Source organism: Acomys minous, assembly GCF_964271855.1.
Source record: "Acomys minous genome assembly, chromosome: 15".
NCBI lineage: Eukaryota > Metazoa > Chordata > Mammalia > Rodentia > Muridae > Acomys > Acomys minous.
In genome coordinates, this window is record NC_140497.1 from 6,973,627 (window position 1) to 6,998,342 (window position 24,716).

Sequence of the window (24,716 nt, forward strand, 5' to 3'; positions counted from 1 at the left end):
TGCACCCAGCAAGTACCCACAACAACAGGCACAGACACACCCCAACAGGGATACAGATCACCCCAACAAGAGCACTCAAATGGTCTAACACGGGCAGCCATGGCTTCTTGACTTCAGCAGCAGGACACACAGGGGCTACATGCAGACAGTGTTGTGAACACCACCCCACTACCGTGGCCAATAAGATGAAAGCACAGGATTTAAATGCCTGACTGTAGGACCCTTATGATGCTACTACAGTGATAACATAGCTAAGACACATCTAGCAAGTTGTCAGGACCCGGAATATACAAAGGGTGAAGCTGCCCAGTACAGAAATGGACATTCTCAAAAGACACAGCCAATGGCACTGAAAAAATATCCACAACACCCAATTATCTGGGAAATGGAACCAAGCCCTGAGAAACACCCGAGCTCCAGTAAGAATGGCCACCATCAGGAAGATGAGGAAGGGGAAGCCAGCACACTGCTGGGTGGGTGAGCACTGGCTCCTCAAATAACTAAAGGAGGACTTCCAGATGCCCACACCCACCGTAGGCCTGTGTCGGTGCCTGCAGCACTGTTCACAGCAGCCAGAGAGCCACACTGTGGAAATTCACGCAAACAGAAACAAGTGAGACTGTTACACAATCTGCCATACAACTTTGCAGGCAGACAAGGAGTGAACTAAGTAAAGGTGACAGGCTCCACCTAGCCCCAGCCAGGCGTGCTGTTAGTGTCAGCCTTCAGAGAACGAGAAGGGCAGTGGTCAGCCAGCAGAACCACGAGGAAACTCTAGGCTCAAGCCTAGCACTAAGTATGCATTCTCTCCTCACTTTCTAGTACAGAAAGGAGCTTTGGTGAATGAACAGTGTGCAAGGTGACATGCTGTCAATCATGAAGCCAAACTTCATCCCAAGGCATCACTTTAAAGTCATATTCCTGGCCACCAGCCACACTGCCCCTGCCACGCCCCTGGCCATCAGCCACGCTGCCCCTGCCATGCTTCTGCTGAGTTCCTGGCCACTACCACATTGCCCTGTTACACCCCTGGCTAATAGCCACACTGCCCCTGGCTAATAGCCATGCTACCACTGCTTTTCTCCTGGCCACCAGCCACATTGCCCCTGCCATGCTCCTGGCCACCAGTCACGCTGCCCCTGCCATGCTCCTGGCCACCAGTCACGCTGCCCCTGCCATGCTCCTGGCCACCAGTCACGCTGCCCCTGCCATGCTCCTGGCCACCAGTCATGCTGCCCCTGCCATGCTCCTGGCCACCAGCCACACTGCCCCTGCCATGCTCCTGGCCACCAGCCACGCTGCAGCACCTCTGTGATCCTCTCAGTAAACTTCTATAGATATCCTTGGCAGCAATTCCTGAATAAGAATCCAGCTTGGACCAAAAGCATGGGCCACCAAAATCTGCAGGAGGCCAAGACTTTGGAGGTATTCCCACACTGACTTCTAAATCCGCCACTCCCCTCAAGATCCAGCAGCCAGGAGGGAAAGGTGGCTGCTTCAAGTGACGTGCAGCTCCATCAGTGTTCCAGCCTTAGGTAGCCAGGCAGCGACAGCAGTGGGTCCCCACATCCCACACCTGTCGCACTAGAACCGTGGGACGCTTGGTCTGATCACAGCTCCAAGGCCCTTCCTATGCCTCAGAGGTGGCAGTGGTGGGCACAGCGCAGGCCCAAGCTTCCCACTTGCAAGTCTCTTTCCTCTGGCCTTGATGAACCCCGCCTGCCATCCCTTCATCAGTCCTCAGGCCTCGTGTTCTCAGGGGACCCTGACTGACAGCATCAGCAGTTACCAAGGACACTTTCTGCAAGAAGAGCCCAACAGTGACTTCAGGCTCTGGCGCTGAGGAGAATAGCACTTCCGGCCTGCAGTCAGATGAACATACCTGACCTACAAGTCCAAATGAGCGGTCCAAACTCCTCTGGTCGGCATATTTTCTGATTTTATTATGTAACCATCCCAGCTCAGCAAGCCGGACTGCCGTGTCCCTCAAAGATTTATTTAAGTTTGCCTAAAAAGTAAACACAGCAAAAGTAAAACTCAAAGACACCGGTAGAATTCACCATCAGCTCTAGCCACCTGTTCTAATATTCTAGCATTAAACAGCAGCCCAAGGAAGTTGGAAGTAGCTACCACACCACCAAGAGGAAGAAAGCATGGCAGCAGGGAGGACGGAGTGGGAGGACACCAGTCTCCTTCTGTGTCACCCTGCGGAATAGCATTCTGGGGCCTGCCGACCAGGGACCTTGAAAATCCCCAGACACAGGGGAGTGATGACCTTGTCCTGTGGAGAGGAGCAGAGCGGACACCCACAGGAGCAGGGATGTGGGAAGAATGCATCAGGAATGCTGTGTCCAGGACAGCACACCACACTGGCCTCTGTTTCTTGGGTCCTCTACCCTCACTGCAGCAGCCCCAGCAGTGGACTCATGGGGAAAAGCAAGCCTCGCCACAGGGGGCCTGTGACAGATCACAGGAGCCACAGATGGTCAGGGCAAGAAGCAAATCCAGCTGTGCCACTCGTTCGGTCCCAGATCTGCCAAACCCCGGGGATGCCAGTCAGTGGGATGCTCGTTCTGACTCTAGTGACTTTTCTTATCCCTGAACGCTGCAGGCGGCACTCGGCTACCGTACCTTCCCTTCCACTTTGTAGCAGTTGTCTGTGCTGCTCATTTTGATGTACTTGCCATCGATGCCCTGGAACACATAGAGAATGTCCCTCACAAGAGCCGCTTCGGTGACCTCCAATGAGCCTGCAAAAGATTTGTAAAAGACAGTAAGGAACACTCTCTGTGTGACACGCCTTGCACGACTGACTCGCTGTGTGCCATACATTTGCTCCCAGGCCACATATGCCAACTCGGTGAGCTCAAGAGGCAGGACAGATGCCGGGGCCTTCTGAGGGGGAGGGCTCCTGCAGTGTCCTCCATGGAGGCCTCAGAAGACAAGGCCACCAGACAGGTCGCCTCCTGCAACCACCTGGCAGATAGGGAGAGGAGAGCACAGCAAGGGGCTGTGTGACACCAGCTTACTCCATGCTTGGCCCTGAGGACCCACACTTACACAAGGGAGGCTATTGTGGTTGAGAAGGTACATGTGTGAGTGCTCCATGGGACAGCTGCGTGGGCAAAGGCTTTCATGTGCCTGAGTTACAAATTACACTGCCCCCATGGCAGTAGCAGCCACAGCCTCAGGACCAGCAGACCATGAACCACCAGCAGATCCTGCTCCTCAGTACTGGTGACTCTACCTGCCAAGCACTGCTCCACGGTGTACACTCAAGAAAAGCACTCACAACCCCCTTGACTGCCTAATGGGACTTTAAATCCTTCAAACCACCACGGAAACGGCCAGTGAGTTTCCTTCACACTTGTGCCGCGCCTAGCTCCAGCACCCTGATCAAGACAGACACCATCCTCCACAGAGCGGGGACTTAACCCCAGAAATCACTTTCCTGAAGGACTGAGTGGCTACCCAGGAGGAAGAGAGTGAGGTGGGAGGACAGGGTCTGGTACAAGGAGGTACAGAGTCCAACACCGAGGGAACCGGCCAGTCAGACGACAGCTGAGAGTGGGCGGCAGCAGAACTAACAGCGGGCATCGTGGAGCGAGCTCACGAGGCTTCTGGCCACGGCAGGGTCTGGCGCGCCTCATTCTATAAAAACTAGCATCAGGTCCTGGCTAGTGCTGAGAGTGAAATGGCTTCTCGATGCCAAGACACATCTTACCACTGGAATCCCCTTCTCTCCTTGACCTTGTCATGTTTCGAGAAAGAGCACTGGGGAGACCCTTGGAGGTAGCGGTTTGTGAAGAAGGCTGATTTGCAGTCAGAGTCCACGCAAGACGAGGCCCCAGCTGCGGTCGAAGGCCATCCCCAACTCCTGGAGCTTGATGAGGCTGTCTAGAGAAATAAAGATAAAAGCATTTATGACTTCAAACAACCAGACTCCACAAGAAACAGAAATGTTCCTAGGAATTTTCTTTACTTTATTAACTAGCTACATTAATTTATAAAGCTGATACCAGGGCTCTCTACACCACCCATCTCCATAACAATCAGCTCCAGGTCCCTGGCACTGTCCTGGTACCGACCCAGTGTTCAGACCCGCTCCTAGCTGGATAGCTCACCTGACCGCCCGCACTACTCTTCCCTATTTGAGTTTTCTACCAACACACAGCACACATCATGCCTACACATAATCAGTTAGAAACTCTAAATTAGTTTTAACTTCAAGATCATGACCTTCATTCATTTAACACTTCCTGAGTTGATAGGTTTCAACACCTGGGCCCTGTCCCATCCGCTGGTCACCAGCCCCACCCCACCCTGTGTGCAACCTATGCAAACAGACCCTGCAGTTTTAATTCATTTGGAGAATGCGCAAATACAAAGGCAAAAGTCCCCTGGAAAACATCACAGGCGCTCTGTGGAAACCTAAGAACCTGATGCTTATTTCTAGTGACAACTGTAATAAAACTACTACTTCCTAGAACACTAAAACAGCCTCGGGCTCAAAACTGCACCTGCTGCCCTAGAGTCTATACAGTGCTCTGGGGAAGCCATTCTCCTCCCGCAGTACCCTCGGTATGGGGAGCACCATCACTCCTATCCTGCAGTACCCTCGGTATGGGGAGCACCATCACTCCTATCCTGCAGTACCCTCGGTATGGGGAGCACCATCCCTCCTATCCTGCAGTACCCTCGGTATGGGGAGCACCACCACTCCTATCCTACAGTACCCTTGGTATGGAGAGTACCACCCCACCTATCTTGCAGTACCCTCAGTATGGGGAGCACTAGTCTGCCCCTGAACTACTGTTGGTGGGCACAGACTTACTAACAGCATTCAGTAATACTGTGCATCTGAAAAGAACTGTAAACGTAAAATAAAAGCCTAATTCAGGTCAAAATTGTCTATGTAATTTTTTTTATGACAGCACTAAGTACTCTAAGTTCTAAGGTCACAAATGAGACCCTTTCAGCCAAATACGGGCTTTGGGTCAGCTGTTGGTAAATGGTACAGCTCATCACAGGGCAATGTGTGGTGCACGCAGCCCATGCTCAGTACCTGCTGTACAATATAAGTCAAAGTGACTTGAGATCCCACCGTGCTCACACGGGAAACAGCATGCTTTTGACACTGATTCTCTGACCACTTTCCTCAACCCTGTTCCACTGTGACAACCAGCAATGACAATGGCAGAACGCTAACACTGCCTGTCTTAGCCGCACATCCTTGGCTTCCATCCTCTTTGCTCCGAGCACTAACCATAAGTCTGAAAATCACAACCTAGGACAACGCACCCTGCTACTTCAAGTTTTGAGTCCAACAGAAACAGCCTAGCTAAAAGCTTAGGGTTTACAGACCTACAGCCCAACACCCTGGAAGCCTGGGCAGGACACACACAGCACCTAGATGCTTCTGGTTCTATCATGTTGCATGTGCGCATGCGTGTGTGTGTGTGTGTGTGTGTGTGTGTGTGTGTGTGTGTGTGTGTGTGCTTGTGTGTGTGTTCGTGAGAGAGAGAGAGAGAGAGAGAGAGAGAGAGAGAGAGAGAGAGAGCACTCAAATTACCCAGGGAGGAAAGGCTGCACAGGTGTGGGGCCACTGAGGCCACACAAGCTGATGCTGCTGATTCCGCTGCTGCCCAAGCTGCCAGCGCTCTGCGCCTGCGTGCTGCGGTCCTGGTGGCTCAGGGGGAGGCTCTGAGGCCTGGCATGGTAGTAAGGCGTTGAGTGAGCATCTCTTGGTAATGGTTGTGCAAATAACGAAGCGTAGCTAGTTACCTGAAATGAAACGCACCGTAAACACACGGGCAAGAAACTGTAGGGCGCCATGCCCAGCCCACAGGGACTCTGTGCCCCTGTCCCTGTGCTAGGGACGCTGTGCCCCTGTCCCTGTGCTAGTTCTGCGACTGGATCAACAAGTCAGCGAAGGTACTGCTGAACTGACAGGGCCCAGCCCTCTGAACTCCTGCGGTTACACAAGGAGGAACAGGCCCTCCACCCACACTCCTCAGCTCCTTGCCAGCCAAAAGTCTGAGGAGGGTCTCTCATACTAGGCTCTGCAGCAGAGAAGAGCCAGAGGCTCCAGGAAATGCGCACGGGAGGGCTTATAGCAGGAAGCCTGCTGCTGTGACAGTGACAAGTGCTCCCAACAACACCGACCCTTCCAGGCTGTTGGTCCTAATTTGAGGGTCCACTCTTTAGCAGCTGCTACATCAGAATAACATAGTTTTGAAACACATCTTCCGGAAACTTCCGTTCAAAAAGAAAAAATGACTTGACCTCCTGGCCTGTGGGCCTTTAGCTTTTCTATTATTTTCTTTCCTATGAAAACATGGTGTGACCAGCCTATAAGACACAGCTAGGGCCCGCTCACCCACCTTGCTGGCTTGCTTGCGAGGATCCTCACTAAGGTTCAGCAAGAGGTAGAGGATTGACCATTTATTTTTCAAAACTCCCTGTTTAGGGTAAAAATAAAATATTACAAGAGCTATTGTCTCAACTTTGTTTTCCCTCCTATACTTATTTCCCAAATAGGCATACACTTTAAAATTCACCTGGTGACATTCACTCTGAGCTCACTTCATCAGTCATAAATGGCACTATCCTCAAGAAGACTGGAAGTGACTCTGTGACCAACACCCAGGTCCTTAACTCCCTGGAAACAAATCCCCAAAGTTATCCTGCTTTGAATTAGTAAAACTTAACCAACAACAGTGATGGTTAAAAAAAAAAAAAAGAAAAGAAAAACTATTACCAAAAACATGTGGATAAAGCTGGGTATGGTGGCACACACCTTTAATCCCAGCACTCAGCAGGCAGAGACAAGCAGATCGCTGTGAGTTTGAGGCCAGTCTCATCGACACAATGAGTTTCAGGTCAGTCTGGACTATATAATGTGACTTTGGTCGGGGAAGTGAACTGGTTTTCTTGATTAATGTCCCATTTGGAGCACAAAAGAGGACTGTAGAAAAGATAAGCTAAGGACGGAAAGTATTCCACCCCTGTGAGCACCCTGACGTTTCTAGTGGAAACAGACATGCAGGCAAATGACACAACTGGAGAGGGTCCCTGAGGAATCTCTAGACATGTGGCCATGACGAGCAGATGCATGGGCTAGAACTGCAAATACAACGAAAACGTCTGCAGGTGTGGACAGGGCCTGGGGCCTTTGCTGCAGTCCCCAGGCACTGTACTGCGCTGCGCTGCACAGGGGAGCGGCTGGAAGAAGACTGCAGCAGCCTGGGACAGAGGCAGGCCTCACAGGGCCAGTGACTGCCAGGCCTCTGACTCTGTCTCTGTCTCTGTGTCTCTGTCTGGATTCCATTTCTCAGTCTATAACAGCAGCTGCCATTCGGAAATAACCGCAGCACCAAGCACTCTAAGTGCACCACTTCCTGTCATCACCACGATGCCAGGGACCCACTCTTGACCCACAAAGGAAACAAGAGCATGTAGGAAACTCCAGGACTCAAACCTGGCTGCTAGGCGTCACCAGCCAATGGCAGGCAGACATAAGCCTGCTGAGAGGAGTCAACATGACAGTGGACAACAAAGAAGGAAAAGCAGGCTGCCTAAGGACATGGATACCCAGAGGCACCAACAAGAAACAAAAGGAAGGCTCCCTAAACCGCAGAGGACACTGGGCTGCATGTCTCTGAGCGGACATGTCCCCTAAAGAATGTGCCAGTGGAAAAACAGCGGGAAGACCTCTGCCTCCGGAATTAAAGTGAAGGCCAGAATCCCAGCTCTCACTTCAGAAAGGGTGTGAATGGGAAGAAATTGGGGGGGGAGCCCCCCAAGTGAACTGGTGCATACAAAATCTGACAATGACATGTTGGAAAGCAAGCCATATATATTTTTAACTACAGAACATGTGCAGCTGAGCTGACCTTCCCACCTCAGCCTCCCCAGTTCTGAGACACAGGAGTGTGCTGCCACACTGGGCTTAAGAGCGGCCTCTTTTAATATAGGGAATAGGTATTGACAGACAGATAGATAGATAGATGATAGATGATAGATAGATAGATAGATAGATAGATTAGATGGATGGATGTAGGCAAGCAAGCATAGGAATAAAGAGTTTCAAACAAACTTTTAGAAAACAACCTTCTTAAATTTCAGTCTCACAAGTGCATCTCCATCCAGTGGCCACAGCATCAAACTATCTCCATGATCCTAGCGAGGGCAAGCAGCTCCCTAACTACAGCATATAAACTCCCCTGTCACCTCTGCAGTGCAGAAGTCAGTCACAGATGGAGAAAGACTGAAAACAAGAAAAAGCGCTGCCGCTGTTGGGAACCACCTTGGAAGAGATGGACTACACACGAGGCTCTCAAGTCTTCCTCCTAGGCTCCTCTGGGTCCTTAGTCCTCTCTACCGGAGGAAGAAAGCTAAGTAAACTCAATTCCTTGCAGCCAGAAATCACAAAATCTCAACTGTGGTGCAAGTATCTTTGTGAAACTGACAAATCTTTATCAAAATATTAGATTAGGAAACTATTCAAGTATCAGTACCCAATCACAAAAGGGTCAGAATTGTTTTCCCTTCTGTTTTTCACTCTAGCAACAAAATGTGTTGCTCATATAAAACTGCATCAGGCACGGAGCTTCTGCTGTGGGGCCAGGTCTGACATCCACCAGTGCACCCACTCTTGGCAATGTCATCAAGACAACTTCAATGCAAGCTGGAGAGTCCATTTCCTATGCAACAGACAATCGCCAGCCGTCCAACAGGAAGTCCAACTAATACTTCTAACCCTGAACCTTTCAGCTGCAGCTGAAAGCCATTACTGATTGCATAAAGGACAGCAAGCAAGGCCACCAACACTCCCAAGCCACTCTCATTCATGGACTTCCAGAACATACCTGCGAATGAAGTTTTCTGTGGAGCTCTGAAAATAATGCGGCATCTGCTTCTCTCCTTTGTCGGATGACTGAAAATTTTAAAAAGGGATTAAGCCTATTAGTCACACACACCCTGATTCAGTGTTACGAAAGCACTGCATCTGTGCTAATAGACTGAGACCGCTGAAAAGAATACTGAACCCAGAACCCAAAGAACAGGTCAAGGAGACTTAGCAATCGTTTGGTCAGCTCACATTGCCTGTCTGACATGGGTAAAACATGGAGACTCTCGGGCTGGGTTGTCTACAAATACTGATCCAGAGTGAGGCAAACTGTTCTCAACTACTAACTGATAAGAGCTACCAGCAGGGAGGGATGGGGCGTTGTCTGGGAAAGCATGAATTCACAGGACCACCAGACATACAGTTCATCTGACTTAAGCCACACCCTAGCCAGGTGGTGCATGCCTTTAACCCTAGAGCTCAGAAGGCAGAGGCAGGCAGGTCTTAAGTCCAAGGCCAGCCTCAATGACCAGCCAAAGCTACACAGGGGTGAGACCTTGTCTCAAAACGGCCACACTCTAACATTTCTGCTAAGCTGTACAGCAGTATTCCATATTGCTTCATTATGAAATAATGACTGTTTCAAAAGAAACATCAATGCATTTATTATGACTCTTCTTTTCTTTTCTTTTAAATTATTTATTTATTATGTATACAGTGCTTTACCTGCATATACAATTGCACTCCGGAAGAGGGCACCAGATCTCATTGTAGATGGTTGTGAGCCACCATGTGGTTGCTGGGAATTGAACTCAGGACCTTTGGAAGAGCAGCCAGTACTCTTAACCTCTGAGCCATCTCTCCAGCCCTTTTTTCCCCCTGCTTTTTCGAGACAGGGTTTCTCTGTGTTAGCCTTGGCTGTCTTAGACTCACTTTGTAGACCAGGCTGACCTCAAACTCACAGCGATCTGCCTGCCTCTGCCTCCCGAGTGCTGGGATTAAAGGTGTGTGCCACCACACCCAGCTTATTAATTTTATTTTCAATGTTTTTATTGTTCAGTTATTACTGTTACTATGTGACTTCCTTGAAAATCTATAGTAATGACATAACTAAGGCACTGGCAATGAGCTCACCAGGAGGCTAGGAAATCAAATTCACAAAGGAAATTACACTTCTAGGACCCAGCAGTAGGGGTCTTGGTGGAACTTAGAATGTAAGCAGTTTGGAGCTCAGAGTGCACATTTACAGGGGAGCTTGAGTTTCAATATTTGGTAACAGGCTGGAAACCCCAGTTATTCCTCTTCTTATTTAACTATTGAGACCAGGAGCCTTGTGGGTGTCTGAAACCTCCACCAGTATCAAAGCCCGTATCTTTCACGCAGGAAGCACTTTGATGTTCTTTAACATATCTGATTTACAGGGCTCAGTGTCCTTGTGCTTTGGGGCCACTAAGGAAAATAAGGTGGCCCACCATGGTGGCACACGCCTATCACCCTAGCTTTTCGGAGTGGGATGGCCAGGTCTGAAGTTGGTCTGGGCTGTGAGAAGCACAGAATAATGATAACACAGCCCTTGCTCTGGGGGCTGAGAAGGCGGCGCCGTGACCAGTGGGACAAAGTGGGCAGCAGCAGCGCACGGGCATGCTGAACTAGGATGACTCCTAGACCGAGCAGGAAGGAGTGGGGTGCTACGAGACGTCAACACATTCCCTAAGGCGGTAAGTCATTTACAATCTATACATCGTTTGTTTCTGGGGTGTACTTTCTCGCCACTGTTTTTCAACCATAGTTGACCACGGGTAACTTAAAACCAAGAAAGTAAAGCAGCTGACAAAGAGGGCCACTGTAGGCTCACGCTGAGCTGCGCCAAGGCTGCCTTTCTAGTTTCCTTAGAGCCACACTGCTCAAGTCCTCAACAGGAAAGGCACTAGATCTAACCGTGCTGGGGCCACAGCCTCGGCTGTCCGCAGCCAGCACTCCTGGACTGTGTTACAGCTCTGCCAGACAACACCCACATAGATCACTGCGCCGTGCGGCTCCTAACACAGCACAGTAGGACGCTGTGTTTTGCAGACTGACTTCCTAGGAGTGCCATTACCAGCCTGGCAAACAGTTAGAAACGAAATCAAAGGCCACTTCATTTGGACAGTTTAAGAGGAGGCCTCAGTAGGAAGCAGCTGCTAAGATCCACAGCAGGTTTTTAAGGCCCTCTGAAAGGCCCTGACTGCAGCATGCTCGCACGCCCTTGAAATGTGCTCTCCAAATCAGGACCAGTCAGCTCTCCCACAGAAGGCTGATGACTGCCTGCCACTCAGCGAGCCTAGATGCCACTCCAGAGGCTGAGGGGGGTGGCAGAGCCGACCTCACCAAACCCAACTGCTATTACCAAACCACATGCCAAGAATAGAGAACCTTCTTCTCCAGGGGCCACCACTCAGGAGAGCCTGAAGTGCCATCTCAGAAGAGAAATGCTCGCACAGCCCTGAATCACAGCAAGTCTGATGCTGACAATGAAGGAAGTGGCGATGCCTCACAGAAAGAGCTTAACTGTTCATGCTACACATTGGAAACCAGAAAACAAGGGGTGAAGTCAGTCCCCTTATCTTTTGTATACTAAAACTAGACTGCAGTGTTATGACGCATTTAAAACAAACTTCCACTATGTTTTAATAATGTTAATGCCAAGAAAAAAAATGAACTGTCCTTATTTTTAATAGTACCTATAATTAAAACAAGCTTGAGGCCAGCACAGATTCACATACACGTGTATATATGGGCATAGATGCAAACATGCATATAAGGATATACACATGCATACATGCAAACACGCATATCCAGACATACACATGCACACATGTATGGATATATAAATAAACACAGACAGGCACATACACACACACATATATACTCACATATAGGTGACCATACACACATGTGCACATGTATACATGCACAAATACATGTAGATATATAATATGTATATGCACATATACATGTCACAGAATCTTTAGGTTTCACAAGTTTCATAATCTAACACGTAATAGTTAAGAAAAATACATACGTTCTTTCTTGATTTTTTCAGCTACTAGAAATTCATCTCTTTCAACGGTGGGGGCGAAGTTGCTGCCGATGACTCTCACGGCAAACTGGAACTGCTGGGCAACATCAGCTGGAAGGTGAACAGAGGCTGCAAGTTACAACTGGACAGTTTTCATCACCAGGGCACACAACTCAAGACAGCAAACCACCGTCCCCAGTCTTAACTAAGAGGGCAGAAAAGCCATATGAAATCAGTGACTTGAGTGAAGAGTTCTATAAAATTTGGGAAAAGACAGCAGAGACACAGAAAAATCCTAAAGAGAAACTAAACTGGACTGGTAGCCATTTCAAAGGGAGTGATTGAAGATGGGCGAGGGGATTGGAAATACGCTGGTCAAAGGCCTCTGTGCAGCTTCCAGCTCCCGGGAAGACAGAGGCCGAATCTGTGCACATGAGTTACAATGTAGGTGTGTCTCTGCTTCCTTTAAAGATACATAAAAACGAGAAGGATGCAGCTTAGCTAATTAAATGTGCCCAGGCGGAAGTGAAGCTGGAGGGATGCTGGAGAACAGACAGGTGCACAGCACTAACTCAAGGATGAGGATGCCCGCCCGATGTCTGCAAGGCCAGGCATGGGTCAGGAGGCAGAGCTGTCTTTCTTTTCTGTTGCTCTGATAAATTCTCAACCCAAAGCAACTCAAGGGAGAGTAGGTTTATCTGATTCACAATGTTAAGTTACAGTCCATCACTGCAAGGAAATCAATGGGCAGGGACATGAACCAACTGCTCACAGTACATCCAGTGAATAAAGTAATGAATTTAAAATTGTAAGCAAGCCAGCCGCAGTGGTGCATGTCTCAGAGAGGCAGACACAGGTGGATCGCTGTGAGTTCGAGGCCAGTCTGGTCTACAAAGCAAGCCCAGGACAGCCAAGGCTACACAGAGAAACCCTGTCTGGAGGTGGGGGTCACACGACAAAGCAAAACTAAAACTGTATGCAGGTGCTCAGTCCCCTTTCTCCACGCTCATACAGCCCAGGCTCCTGTCTAGGGAATGGTGACACCCACAGTAGGCAGGACTTGCCACAAATCAAGAAAATTCCTATGGACATTTCAGCAGGCCAACCTAGACAATCTCTCAGTGGAACAGCCTTTTCAGGTGATTCTAGATTAATCCACCTCTTGCCAACTTGGCACACAGACATATCACTTTAAGCCACACCCTTCTACTCTTTGTCCCCAAAGTCTCATATTACTCTCTGAAGTGGTTTGAATAGAAATGGTCCCCATGGGGTCATATACTTGAATGCTTGGCCATTAGGAAGTGTTGCTAACTGTGAGGGATTAGGAGGGGTGGCCTTGTTGGAGAAGTGTGTCCCTGGGGGTGGGCCTTGAGGTTTCAGAAGCCCAAGCAGGAGGTGGCTCTCACTCTTCCTGCTGCCTGAGGATCCAGATGTAGAGTTCTCAGCCCCTTCTCCCACACCATGTGTACCTGCCCATCACCATGAGTCCCAACAGGATAACAGACTAAACCCCTAAAACTGTAAGCAAGCCCCAATTAAATGTTTTCCTTTTTAAGGGTTGCCATGGTCACAGCGTCTCTTCACAGCAACAGAACAGGGACTAAGACAGACGTTGGTACTAGGAGCAGGGTATTGCTGTGACAGGCCAGGCCATGCTGATGGTTGGTGGAATGTGCACTTTGGGACTTCGGACTGGAAAGCAGTTATATGTTTTAAGTGGGGCCTACCGGGCCATCCTAATTGGAACAAGGAAGACAGTGGTGCTGAAAACAAACCAGATTATAACTGCCTGGTTCAAGAGGTTTCCAAAAAGAATATTAGAAAGTGGCCTATAGACCATCCTTATAATATTTTGTCAAAAATAAATAAATAAATAAATAAATAAATAAATAAATAGTGTCTTGTTTTGCCCTTGTCTGAAAAAAATCTGCCCGAGGGTAAATTGAAGAGTTTCAGATTAATGGCGTTGGCAGAGATTTCAAAACAGCCTAGTATTGGCTGTTGCATGGTCATTAGTGGCCAGTCAATCTTATGCAGATCTGTAATGAAAAGGAGCAAGCTGAACAGGGAAAATACCAATTGTACAGTTTGAGGGGAAAAGAGACACCAGGAAGTGTAATGGAGCTAAGGCCAGTGCTCAGTGAGATAAAAAGGTTAAAGGAAAGCCCGATGCTAAAGGGAATAAGGGGAGCGGTGACCTCAGGGCAAGACCCACCCAGTTAAAGAACTAAGGAAAGGCTGAAGCAGGGAAGAAAAAACAAAACAAAACAAAAAGCCCAGAAAGCTGGTGAAAATGTATTTGAACAAGGCAGCAAGTTCCAGCCCTGGCAGCTTCAGCCATGTGGTTTAGTATAAAGGGTAGAAGAAAAGGGTTATGGAATCTCCCTCCACAACTGAGGAAAGATGCAGAGGCCAGGCATGCCAGGTGTGTCTGCATGGAGACCCAGAGAGGCCATGCTGTGAAGCTGTGAGGGTGAAGCCAGAGTTAAATGTTTTCTTTATAAGAAATGACATGGGGGCTGGAGAGATGGCTCAGAGGTTAAGAGCACTGACTGCTCTTCCAGAGGTCCTGAGTTCAATTCCCAGCAACCACATGGTGGCTCACAACCATTTATAATGTGACTTGATGCTCTCTTCTAGCCTGCAGGTTTACATGTAGGCAGAGCACGGTAGACATAATAAAGATCTTTAAAAAAAAAGAAAGAAATGACACAGACATGGTTTCTCTTTACAACAGAACACTGACTAAGAAACCCTCATAATGTAAATGTAAAATACAGTCCAATTTTAAGTCTACAAAGTCTTGAGATTTTTCAATATTTTGAAAGTTCAAATTTTTTCTATAAAATCAAAAACAATGTATATATTTCTAACATATAATGGCATAGAACAAATGTCCGATTTTCAAAATGGAATAACCAAGGGCTTAGCAAGGAATAATCAAAGCAAATCTCCAAATCCAATATGGCCAAAACCAAACCCCGTAGCTCCATGTCTAACACCTGGGGCTCGTAATGAAGCTGGCTGGGCTCCGCAGGCTTCAGGCAGCCCATTCCTTCAGCCCTTCCACTTGTGGCACGCACAGCTTCTCTTTCCAACTTAGTCCAGTTCCACTTCCTGCCTGTAGCTCTTCTTGGCACATGTCCCATGATCCTGGCATCCCGAACACTGGCCTCTGAGGGCTTGCTTCTCTCTGGGGACCTCAACCCTGCCAGCAGCTCTCCCTCACTCCTTCCTTCTTTTGTCATTCATACTTTCAAAACCAAGAGCGCATAAAGGGAGCCATCATCTGGAGGTGTAGCCTACACCCACGGACCATAGATACATCAACTCCTGTGTGCTGCCCTTGAGGAAACACTTTCCTGATGTCCAGTGCAACCACCAGGTGCTGAGCTCTGTATCAGCCAGAGCTGCTTTTCTGTCTGTTCTTCCTTGTTATAAACTTGAAGCTTGAACACACATCTAACAAATAATTCATTGTTTTTAAATTCAACTTTACTCAAAATCTCACAGAACTGGCAAATGAAGCGAGATCTTAACAAATATTACAGGGTTGCCCTGAGCCACTTTGTGATGAAAGATCCCCAAAGGGAGACCCTCACTCAAGCCTCGGGATGGCGCGCACCCAAAGACACACAAACGACCGTCTTGCTGTAAACACATGAGGCAGTTTATTGGCGGAGCTCCGGGTCAACACGTATCTCATGCAGGAGACAGAGGGGTCGACCTCGAAGCCCAGGGGTTAGGGATTTATATGGGCAAGGGTCGGGGGGAGTGGGAAGTTTTGGCGCGGCCACACACGATTGGTTGTTTCAAACATTTGAACATCAGCAAATTGCGTAGGCAGATCTGGGGTAAGCTCAGACTTAATCACATGGGAACAGTCCTTGGTTCCTGTTTTTTCTTGGAACCCGAGGGTAGATGTTTATCTGAGCTAACGACACATCTGGTTAAACTCAAACCTGGAACATTGTGTGCGGGCCTCAAGGGGGGATTAAGCAGACACCATAAGATCGGATGAGGGGTCTTGGCTCATTACTCATTCGATCATGTCCGGTACCTGTTTCTCTCAGGAATTTGTCCTTGTGTATTCTCCCTATCTTTTATGGCCAGCCGGTCCCTGGAACACTCAATAGGCCTTTGTCTCCTATCTCTGCATTCTTTGTGACTTATCATCTGGGACCTTGGGCTAGCATACCTGTCGACCTGCACTTATGAGTTAGAGAGCTCTGCTGTTCTGGTTGCTTTAATGCTAATTAAAAATTTTCCCTTTCAGTGACTCAGTCCTTCTCGCAGTGCTCATGACAAGGCTTCCACTGCCCTCATTCTCTCCCTATCCGAGATCCGAAGAGAAAGCCCCGAAACTCTCCTCACGCCACTTGATGGCTTTTCTAGCCCCAAATTCCATTGTTTCCATATTCTTCCCACAAACAGTTCCAAAGACACAAAGCCACACAGTCATGCCCCTGGCCCACCCTAATCTAGATAACACCACTGTCACGCCCCTGGCCCACCCTAACCTACATAGTCCCCACAGTCACGCCCACGGGCCACCCTAACCTACATAGTCCCCACAGTCACGCCCACGGGCCACCCTAACCTACATAGTCCCCACAGTCACGCCCACGGGCCACCCTAACCTACATAGTCCCCACAGTCACGCCCACGGGCCACCCTAACCTAGAGAATGCCTCATTGACACTCCCTTCCCAGGTAATTCCCTATTGTGTCGAAATGACAGTTAAAGTTAACCATCCACAGGGACAAATGTCAAGAAAAAAAAAACATTAAGCCAGGCGTGATGGCACACGCCTTTAATCCCAGCACTCAGGAGGCAGAGGCAGGCGGATCGCTGTGAGTTCAAGGCCAGCCTGGTCTACAAAGAGAGTCCAGGACAGAGAAACCTGTCTCGGAAAACCAAAAAAACCAAAAAACATTAAATACATTATACACTCTGCATAAGCCTAGAGAGGTGCAGCAAGGAAAGGAGCGTCATTCTCTCAAGGGATAGGTAAGAAGGGAAGGAGCCGCATATGTGGAGGAAAAGCCAGTCCCCGCCCAGTATCCCTGACAACCACTGATCCCATCCAGGCAAACCTCAAAGGATAAGACATACAGCAAGTCAGCAAAGACTAGTGATCAAAGTCAGAGGCTGGCCTCAGAGGCGCAGGAAGCTGAGAGGAAAGACAGGGGCAGTTCCAGTTCCCAACAGCAGCCAGGTCCCTAATAACCCTTCCCCAGGACTCATTACCGAGGAAGCCGAGAGAAAAGACAAAGACGGGCGAAGCTCCCAGCAGCAGCAAGGTCTCCAGCAGTTCTTCCACGAAGAAGCCCGGCACCTGCCTTAAGTACCATCGTAATCTGAGGACGGCATACGGAACAAACAGAGCTGCATACAGAGGGGCGGGGCAGGGAGGGGAAGGGGCGGCTTCTAGGCCCGCTTGCCTGCTGAACACAGAGAAACAAGAGGGCCTGTTCCAAATGGAAGGGAGGGCAAGGACTGGAGCTAGAGGTTGTCCTCTGCTCTCCACACACGCACCTGCTCTCATTCTCACACACGAATGAACATGCCTGTGCACGTGCTCACACACACACACACACACACACACACACACACACACACACACAGATTTTTTTTAAGTAACTGCAATTAGCCATCATATTTTCTCTAACATTAACAGAATTAAACCAGAAATCAGTATCAAATCTGAAAAATCACCAACAGCCTTAGTTAAGGCGACTACTTCTGTGATGAAACACCGTGACCAAAGGCAACTTGGGGAGGAAAGCGTTTATTTGGCTTACATTCCACGTCACCTCTCATCATCAGAGCAAGTCAGGATGGGCAGAAATCTGGAGACAGGAGCTGACGCAGAGGCCATGGAGGAGTGCTGTTTGTTGGCTTGCTCCTCATGGCTTGCTCAGCCTGCTTTCTTGTAGAACCCAGGATCACCAGCCCAGGGATGGTCCCACCCACCACTAATCCCGCCACTTAATTCACTAATTAAGAAAATGCCCTACAGGCTTGCCTACAGCCCCATCTTAAGGAGCCATTTTCTCAATCAAGTCTCCCTCCTCTCATGACTACAACATGTATCAAGCTGACACTGGCCAGCCAGCACACCAAGTATTCGGAGCCAATCAATACATAATACATATGCAAAAACTGAAAATAAATTTAATGAAAATGAAAATCAGATATACTACAAAGACTTGAAGTCAGTAATTTTAGTCTATACAAGAAAATCTACAAAACAGAGCAACTAAACTGAAAGTATGCACTAGGGAACAATAAAACTGTGAGAGGACAGGGGCCCTGATCTCACAGAAACTTGAAAGAAGGTCTAATATCAATACTATTCATGCGGAAACACCCACTCACAGCAGAAAAGTCAAATTCTTGGTCAGTGAGAAAGCTCAAGCCAAGCAGTTACGGCCAACATTAGCAGCCACAGATCAGGCTATCCCTGCCATGCCTGCCACCATGTGGTGACAATGACACTTCAGCTCTGCGGTCTTCATCTCCAAAACAGAATCCTATCTAATGGTGGGGAAAGCATCCATCAGACAAGGGTATTAAAATAAACCTTAATCTTCAAAACTGCCCCCCACACACACCAAGAAAGATCCAAGTTCAGAGGAGCCCAAGGAGACCCAACTAAGAGGAGGAATGGGAGCAAGTGGCCTCTCACTAGAACCCTGAGGATTAAGTAACACCTGAGGGAGCCTAAAAAGCAGGAGCTTGGTTAATACTGTGAACTGGAATTCCCAGAAAAGTCACATCCAGGTTAAAGATTCCACAAGGCAGCCAGGTGTGGTGGCGCACACCTTTAATCCCAGCACTCAAGGAGGCAGAGGAAGTCGGATCTCTGTGAGTTCGAGGCCAGCCTGGTCTACAAAGCGAGTCCAGGACAGCCAAGGCTACACAGAGAGACCCAGTCTTGGGGTGGGTGGGGGGAAGATGCCACAAGGCTGATGGGCCTATTATCACTTCCGTGGCTACAGAAGCTGGAATGGGACAGGTCTAGAGCTCACCCCTCGTAGGGCCCACTCACTGGCCACCTTGGCGTCTGGCCTGCCATCCACCCTGGTGACTATCAGGTGTTGTGGAATACAGACCCCAGCCCCCACCAACCCTCAGATGAGAGTGTCATCAAACCAGACCTGAGGCCAATAACAGAGACTCGCCCCTTTGCTGTACCCAACCTACCTGACCTTCACCCGGATACATGTGAACAGCGCCTTGACTCATGACTTTGTTTCACTCTGTTGCTACACTTTATAGAACTGTTGCCATGTTACAAGGCATTAGGGGTAACCTGAATCTGTGTGCCCAGACCACAGTCACTTATGTTGAGCTCCAAAATAAATTGTCTCTTCCTCCCTTTGAAGTGACAGTTGCGCTTCTGCATCAACAATTACAACGTATCATTTCAGACTGTGACACTGCACCTCAGTAAGCAACATGCTCCTGCTTCTTGCTTCACCACTAGAAGAGATGGTGTTGGGCAAGAGATCTGTGTGCGTACAATTTTCTTGTAAATCTAAACCACTCTAAAACACTAGGTGCTTTTAAAAAATATAACAGCAGGCCCTCTCTTCACAAACCCTGGCTCTAACTGTTCTGGAACAGCCCGTGCTATCAACAATATTTAAGCATCCATTTCAATACTTTCTGTCTTCAAGACAAGAATAAAACAAGCATAGTTTGGGGAGAGGTGGCTCCTTTTGTAAGCTCAAAAATTAATCTCAACTTGTACCATATAACAAAAAACTGACTCATTTCACACAAAATAATATAATATAACCTCTACCAGGGAAAAAGATGAAAAGAAAGAAATCTTTATGACTTTGGATTTGATAACAGTTCTTTACACAACACCAAAATCATGATCATTTTAAAATACATTTTCTCTTATTTATTGGGTGGGGGGTCCTGAGGGAAAGGTGGCATGCTAGAACTCAAAGGACCAGCTGGATGTCCTGGTGCACACCTGTAATCTCAGCACTCAGGGAGGGAGAGGCAAGAGGATCACTCTGAGTTCAAGGCCAGCCTTGTCCACAAAGCAAGGCCAGTACAGCCAAGGCTACACAGAGAGAACCTGTCTTGAAACAAAGAAACAAAAATAAAATTAAAAAAAAGAAATCACAGGACTACTTCCCAAGCCAGTCCCAGCCTGCACCCTCCTGCAGGAGGCTGTCTGTCTTGCTGCTTTAATCACTGAGCAGCAGACTCCAGACTAGCTGATTCTTGAGCTTCCAGATGATTCTCCTGTCTCTGCCTCGCATACTGCCTTAGGACTGCTGTTATTACAAACACACACCACCAAGCAAGGCTTTGTACATAGGTTCTGGAGACTATAGGGCAAGCTCTTTTACCGGCTGAGCCATCTCCCTGCCCCTCCCCCTTTCCAATATGGAGAAGAGAACTCACCAAGATGTTGAGGCTAGGGAGATGGCTCAGCAGCTAAGAGCCCTGTTGCTCTTCCAAAAGACCAGAGTCCAATTCCCAGCCCATGGCAGCTCACAACCATTAGCAACTCAGGTTCCAGGGATCCTGCATCCTCTTGTGACCTCTGCAGTCAATGCACACGCATAGTGCACAGACAGACATGCGAGTAAAATACCTATACACATAAGTATTTCTAGAAAGCCTTTAAAAATACTAATAATTTTGCTCTGCAAAGAAAACAACTGTTAAGAGTTAAAATACTGGGGCGGGGAGGGGGAGTTTTCAAAGCACAAAACAATAGACTCGTACCTAGAAAAATAACATTCAAAGTTATAAAAGTGGAAGACGCAATCCAGCAAGAACACAAGCGAATGCTATGAAGGAAACAAATGAGACGCAGCATTAGGAAGAGCTATGAGTGTCCAAACAAGAAGTCAGGACAAGATGCTCAACAGCATCGGGCAAGGGAAATGAAACAGTAAACTACTGCCACACACCTGTCAGACCACAACACAACACCAACACAGACTGCGACAACAGAGAATGCAGTGGACTCAGCAACCCCAACTCCATTCACAGCAAAGGCAGCAGCATCTTCAAGGAGCTTTATGGAATACTTCATCCGGTATCTCTCTGAGAGACCAGTGAGTCCCAAGGGACAATCATAAATGGGGGGAGGGGGGCCAGAGGACACAGAATTTTGCTAAAAAGCAGCGCTCCAATCACCTGTAGGCTGTGAAACTTTTATCAATCAAAAGGGACTTTAATGTAAAATTCAAATTTAAAAATCCATAATGAATAACTTCAAAATTCAGTTTTAACTATGAGCTTCTTTCTGGAAGGTAAAAAATGTTGGACCCAATGCAATAAAGGAAAAGTGATTTTATGGTCATAACCAACAACCTTAGCTATCTGATTTCACCTGTGACTGGGAGAGTCGATCAGAAAGGTACACTGTCCTCCACTCACTCTCCACAGATGCTGAAATGACCCTCACTCGCTCTTCCCGGGGCGCTAGAGTAGCTGCTTCAATTCCTAGAGGCTTACTTTCCTCCTAAGCTCCTTCTATCCACCTTCCCACATAGATTAGCGCTTTACCCCTTTCGCTGTTCATCAACACAGCAGTCACATCCCCTCCATTAGACAGTAGGAGCATCTCTTATGACATATCCGGGACGAGCGAGCCTCAGAGATCTCTTACATGAATGAATTACACAATCAAACACCACAAGGTATAAAGCAAGAACTGCATTAAGTCAATGCTTCAGTAGTGACACACTGCAATTCATCCACGGCTTTGACAAGTTGTTACAAATTATGAAAGATCAAAAGGCTCCCTCAATTTTTAAAACGCAATTTTGCTTAACGCCTGTCTTGAAAACGTGAGCTATTTAGCCCTTAACGGTCTGAGGCATAAGGAGCAACTAACCCAGTCATGTCAATTACTAAAATGTTCCCTCATGACGCGTCCCCGCTCATCTCCAAAATGAGCTTCAAGAGACGAGATCCTTGATCTTTTCCCCCACCTACCACAGCGACAGTGGGCAAAGTGGGCAGAAACGCTCTGAGGTCTGGCTTCTTAGGAGCACTGTTCGCTACTTGAACTCTCCGGGGGGAAAAAACCTAGCATCGTTCAACCCTGGACTCATCACCAGAGGCAGAAATGACAGCAGAGTGCGAAGCACGCAGAAGCAGAGCTGCAGTGCGCGGTGCGGTCTGGACAAGGAAGCAAAAGCAAAGCCCTGCTACAGCAGCTCAGGCCGGGTCCTCCGGGCAGAGACATCCCGCGCGCGAGCCGCACCCCTTTCCTTCCGCGGGGGCCGGGGATAACAGCTACCCCGCCGGCCAGGGTCATGGCGCTCAGCGTCCACAGCTCGCAGCCCCGCCGCACGTACCTTCGCTCCGACCCAGGATCCGGCAGCACAGGTTCTGCAGCAGAACGTTGGGTGACTTCTGATCCGGGGTCGCCATTACCACGCCCGGACTGCGCGCCGCAGCCTCCCCTTGCCCCAGGATCCCGCGCCCGGACTACGGCGCCGCCATATTCGCGGAAGCGGCAAAAGCGCGCGCCTCCCATAAAGCACCGCTTCCCGCGCGAGGCGCGCATGCGCCCCCCCTAGGCGCCGGTCCTCGCAGCTTCTCCGCGCCGGAAGAGTTGCGGCGGCGGCTGTAAGGGTAGTGGCTGGGCGATGCTCGCGGACGTGCGGAGCCCAGGCGGCCGGGCGCTTACGCAGGTTGAGGTCTGGGCGATGCTTGTGAACAGCACCGGCTGGAATCACATCTGGATGCGGAGTCCGAGCGCGCATGAGCCCTGGCACAGGGACAGGGGCGCAGGCAACGGCAGGACTCCTACACAGCACTAGTTCTCTTGAGTCTGGAACCCCAGCCCCTTGACGTCACCGGGTGGTAGTCCTGGAAACGGGGACCTTAGCAGTCTACGGCTGGTGACGGAGAGGTTTGAGTGACTTCTCGGAGCGCTGCCATACTTAAAGAATCGGACCCAGACACTAGAAGCTCCATGGTGTCCGTGGAACGCAGGAGAAGTGGAATCCTCGCCGCTTGGCGGCCCAGCCCGGAAGCTCGTGCCGGCATGCGCGGCGGTCGGCAAATGAAGGCTCACTTCTTGACCGTTGAGTCAGGATAGCTGTGAGAGCCGTGGAACTCAGAGATGGCTTAATGTAGAGCATACCCTTGTTCTCTTTCTCTCGCAGGCCGCTCAGCCACCCTTCCCTGTCTGTTCTGTGGTGCGCAGAATGCCGACAAATTCCCTGGACGGACAAATGTGGTACCTGATGGAACTCAGCCAGGTAAAGCCAACAATGGAAAACTGCCAGAGGAGAGACAGCCCCCCCCCCCCCGCTTCGTCCTGCATTACCTCTGACTCTGACAAGCTGAGACTCTCAATGCCTCTGCCCTACTTTGAGCCACCCACACAGATGATGCTGGGAGATGGATCAGTGGCTAAGAGCACTAGCTGTTCTTCCAGAGGGCCTGGGTTCAGTTCCCTGCACCCACATGACAGCTCACAACCATCTGTACTCTGGTTTCAATATACCTGTTGCCTTCTGACCACCTCAGGCACCAGACATGCACATGGTACCTGCAGGGGAAATACTCACATACATAAACTAAGTGAATAAATAGGTGTGTGTGTGTGTGCGCGCGCGCACATGTGTAAAGCACCAGCAACGCTCGTGGCTGGCTGCTTCAGCCCAACTCAAGACCCAGGCAATGAGGTCCACAGTGTTGCCCAATGTTCAAGCTATGCTAGAGATGAAAGGCTTGTTAGGAAACTGCAGTTCCCTCAGTCTATAGGCAGGACTCCTTGCCCAGAACACACTGTGCTACCAGGGTTCATTTTGTCGGCTGGGTGCAGCATCACTGGATGTTTCTTTGGATGCTGTAAACATTTGAATTAGCTTTCTACTGCTCTGACGAAATACCCAAGAGAAATGATCTCAAAAGAGGAAAGATGTGTTTTGCCTCATGGTTTCAGGGGTTGCAGTGCATTATAGCAGAAGAGGGTTGCTCACTTTACGATACCCAGGAAGCAAAGAGGGGAGAGGAAGAGTCCAGTGGATGGGAGCAGCACCAGCAGTGGGGACCCACCCCCCAGTAGCCCATTTGGCTAGTAAACTCCATTAATGGGTCTCTTATTCCTTTGTTGCTGTGATGAAAGACGCTGACTACAGCAGCTTGTGGAGAAAGCTGTGTGTGTGTGTGTGTGTGTGTGTGTGTGTGTGTGTGTGTGTGTGTTTTGACTCAGTTCAGTGATACATCATGAAGGAAGGTCCCTGTGGCAGGACCTTGAAGCAGCTGGTCATGTTGCATCGACAGTGAACAAAGCTGTGACTCTCCATGCTCAGTTAGCTTTCTGCTTTGCTGTAGCCTAGGACCCAAGCCCAGAGAACGGTACTGCCCATTTTCTTAGGGGAGACTTCCCACTTCAACTAACCCGATAAAATAAACAATCTACCACAGGCACAGCCAGAGGCGCCAGGTGACTGCAGATACTGTCAAGCTGACAATCGGTATTAACCTCACATGCACTGGCTGAATTCTAGCCTTTACAATCCAGATCCTTCTCAACACTGCTGCACAGGATGTCACACCTTCACCGAGGGAGCTTCCGATCTGAAGCATGACAAAGGTATTTGACTAGCACAGATTCATTCCTCAGCGGAGTCATACTTCATCCATCCCACTGAAAGCCCAAGTAAAAAGAGCAAAAAGGCTGACCTTTCAGCAAGGTGGCTTTCACAGAGACAGCCTCCTGTGTGGATCTCAGCCTGTTAGCCCCACACAGCAGAGACAATTACCTTAAAGTACGCTCATGTGCATGCATGCACGAA

The 24,716-nt window shown here is 49.0% G+C and overlaps 1 protein-coding gene across 2 annotated transcripts in view; it reads right to left on the reverse strand.

Moving 5' to 3' along the window:
• TUBGCP3 (tubulin gamma complex component 3) overlaps positions 1-22,472 on the reverse strand; it is a 58,597-nt gene extending 36,125 nt beyond the window's left edge. The window contains exons 1-8 of one of the 2 annotated variants that reach the window (XM_084759505.1): positions 22,260-22,472; positions 11,913-12,020; positions 8,871-8,938; positions 6,384-6,461; positions 5,573-5,784; positions 3,725-3,897; positions 2,632-2,750; positions 1,883-2,008 (exon numbers count right to left, since the gene is read on the reverse strand). In XM_084759505.1, coding sequence (XP_084615631.1) covers positions 1,883-2,008; positions 2,632-2,750; positions 3,725-3,897; positions 5,573-5,784; positions 6,384-6,461; positions 8,871-8,938; positions 11,913-12,020; positions 22,260-22,335 — 960 coding nt within the window. In that variant the 5' untranslated portion in view covers positions 22,336-22,472. Of the gene's footprint in view, positions 1-1,882; positions 2,009-2,631; positions 2,751-3,724; positions 3,898-5,572; positions 5,785-6,383; positions 6,462-8,870; positions 8,939-11,912; positions 12,023-22,259 lie in introns of those variants that run through there. The other variant, XM_084759506.1, reaches the window with a different exon arrangement.
• Positions 22,473-24,716: the final 2,244 nt, after the last annotated feature.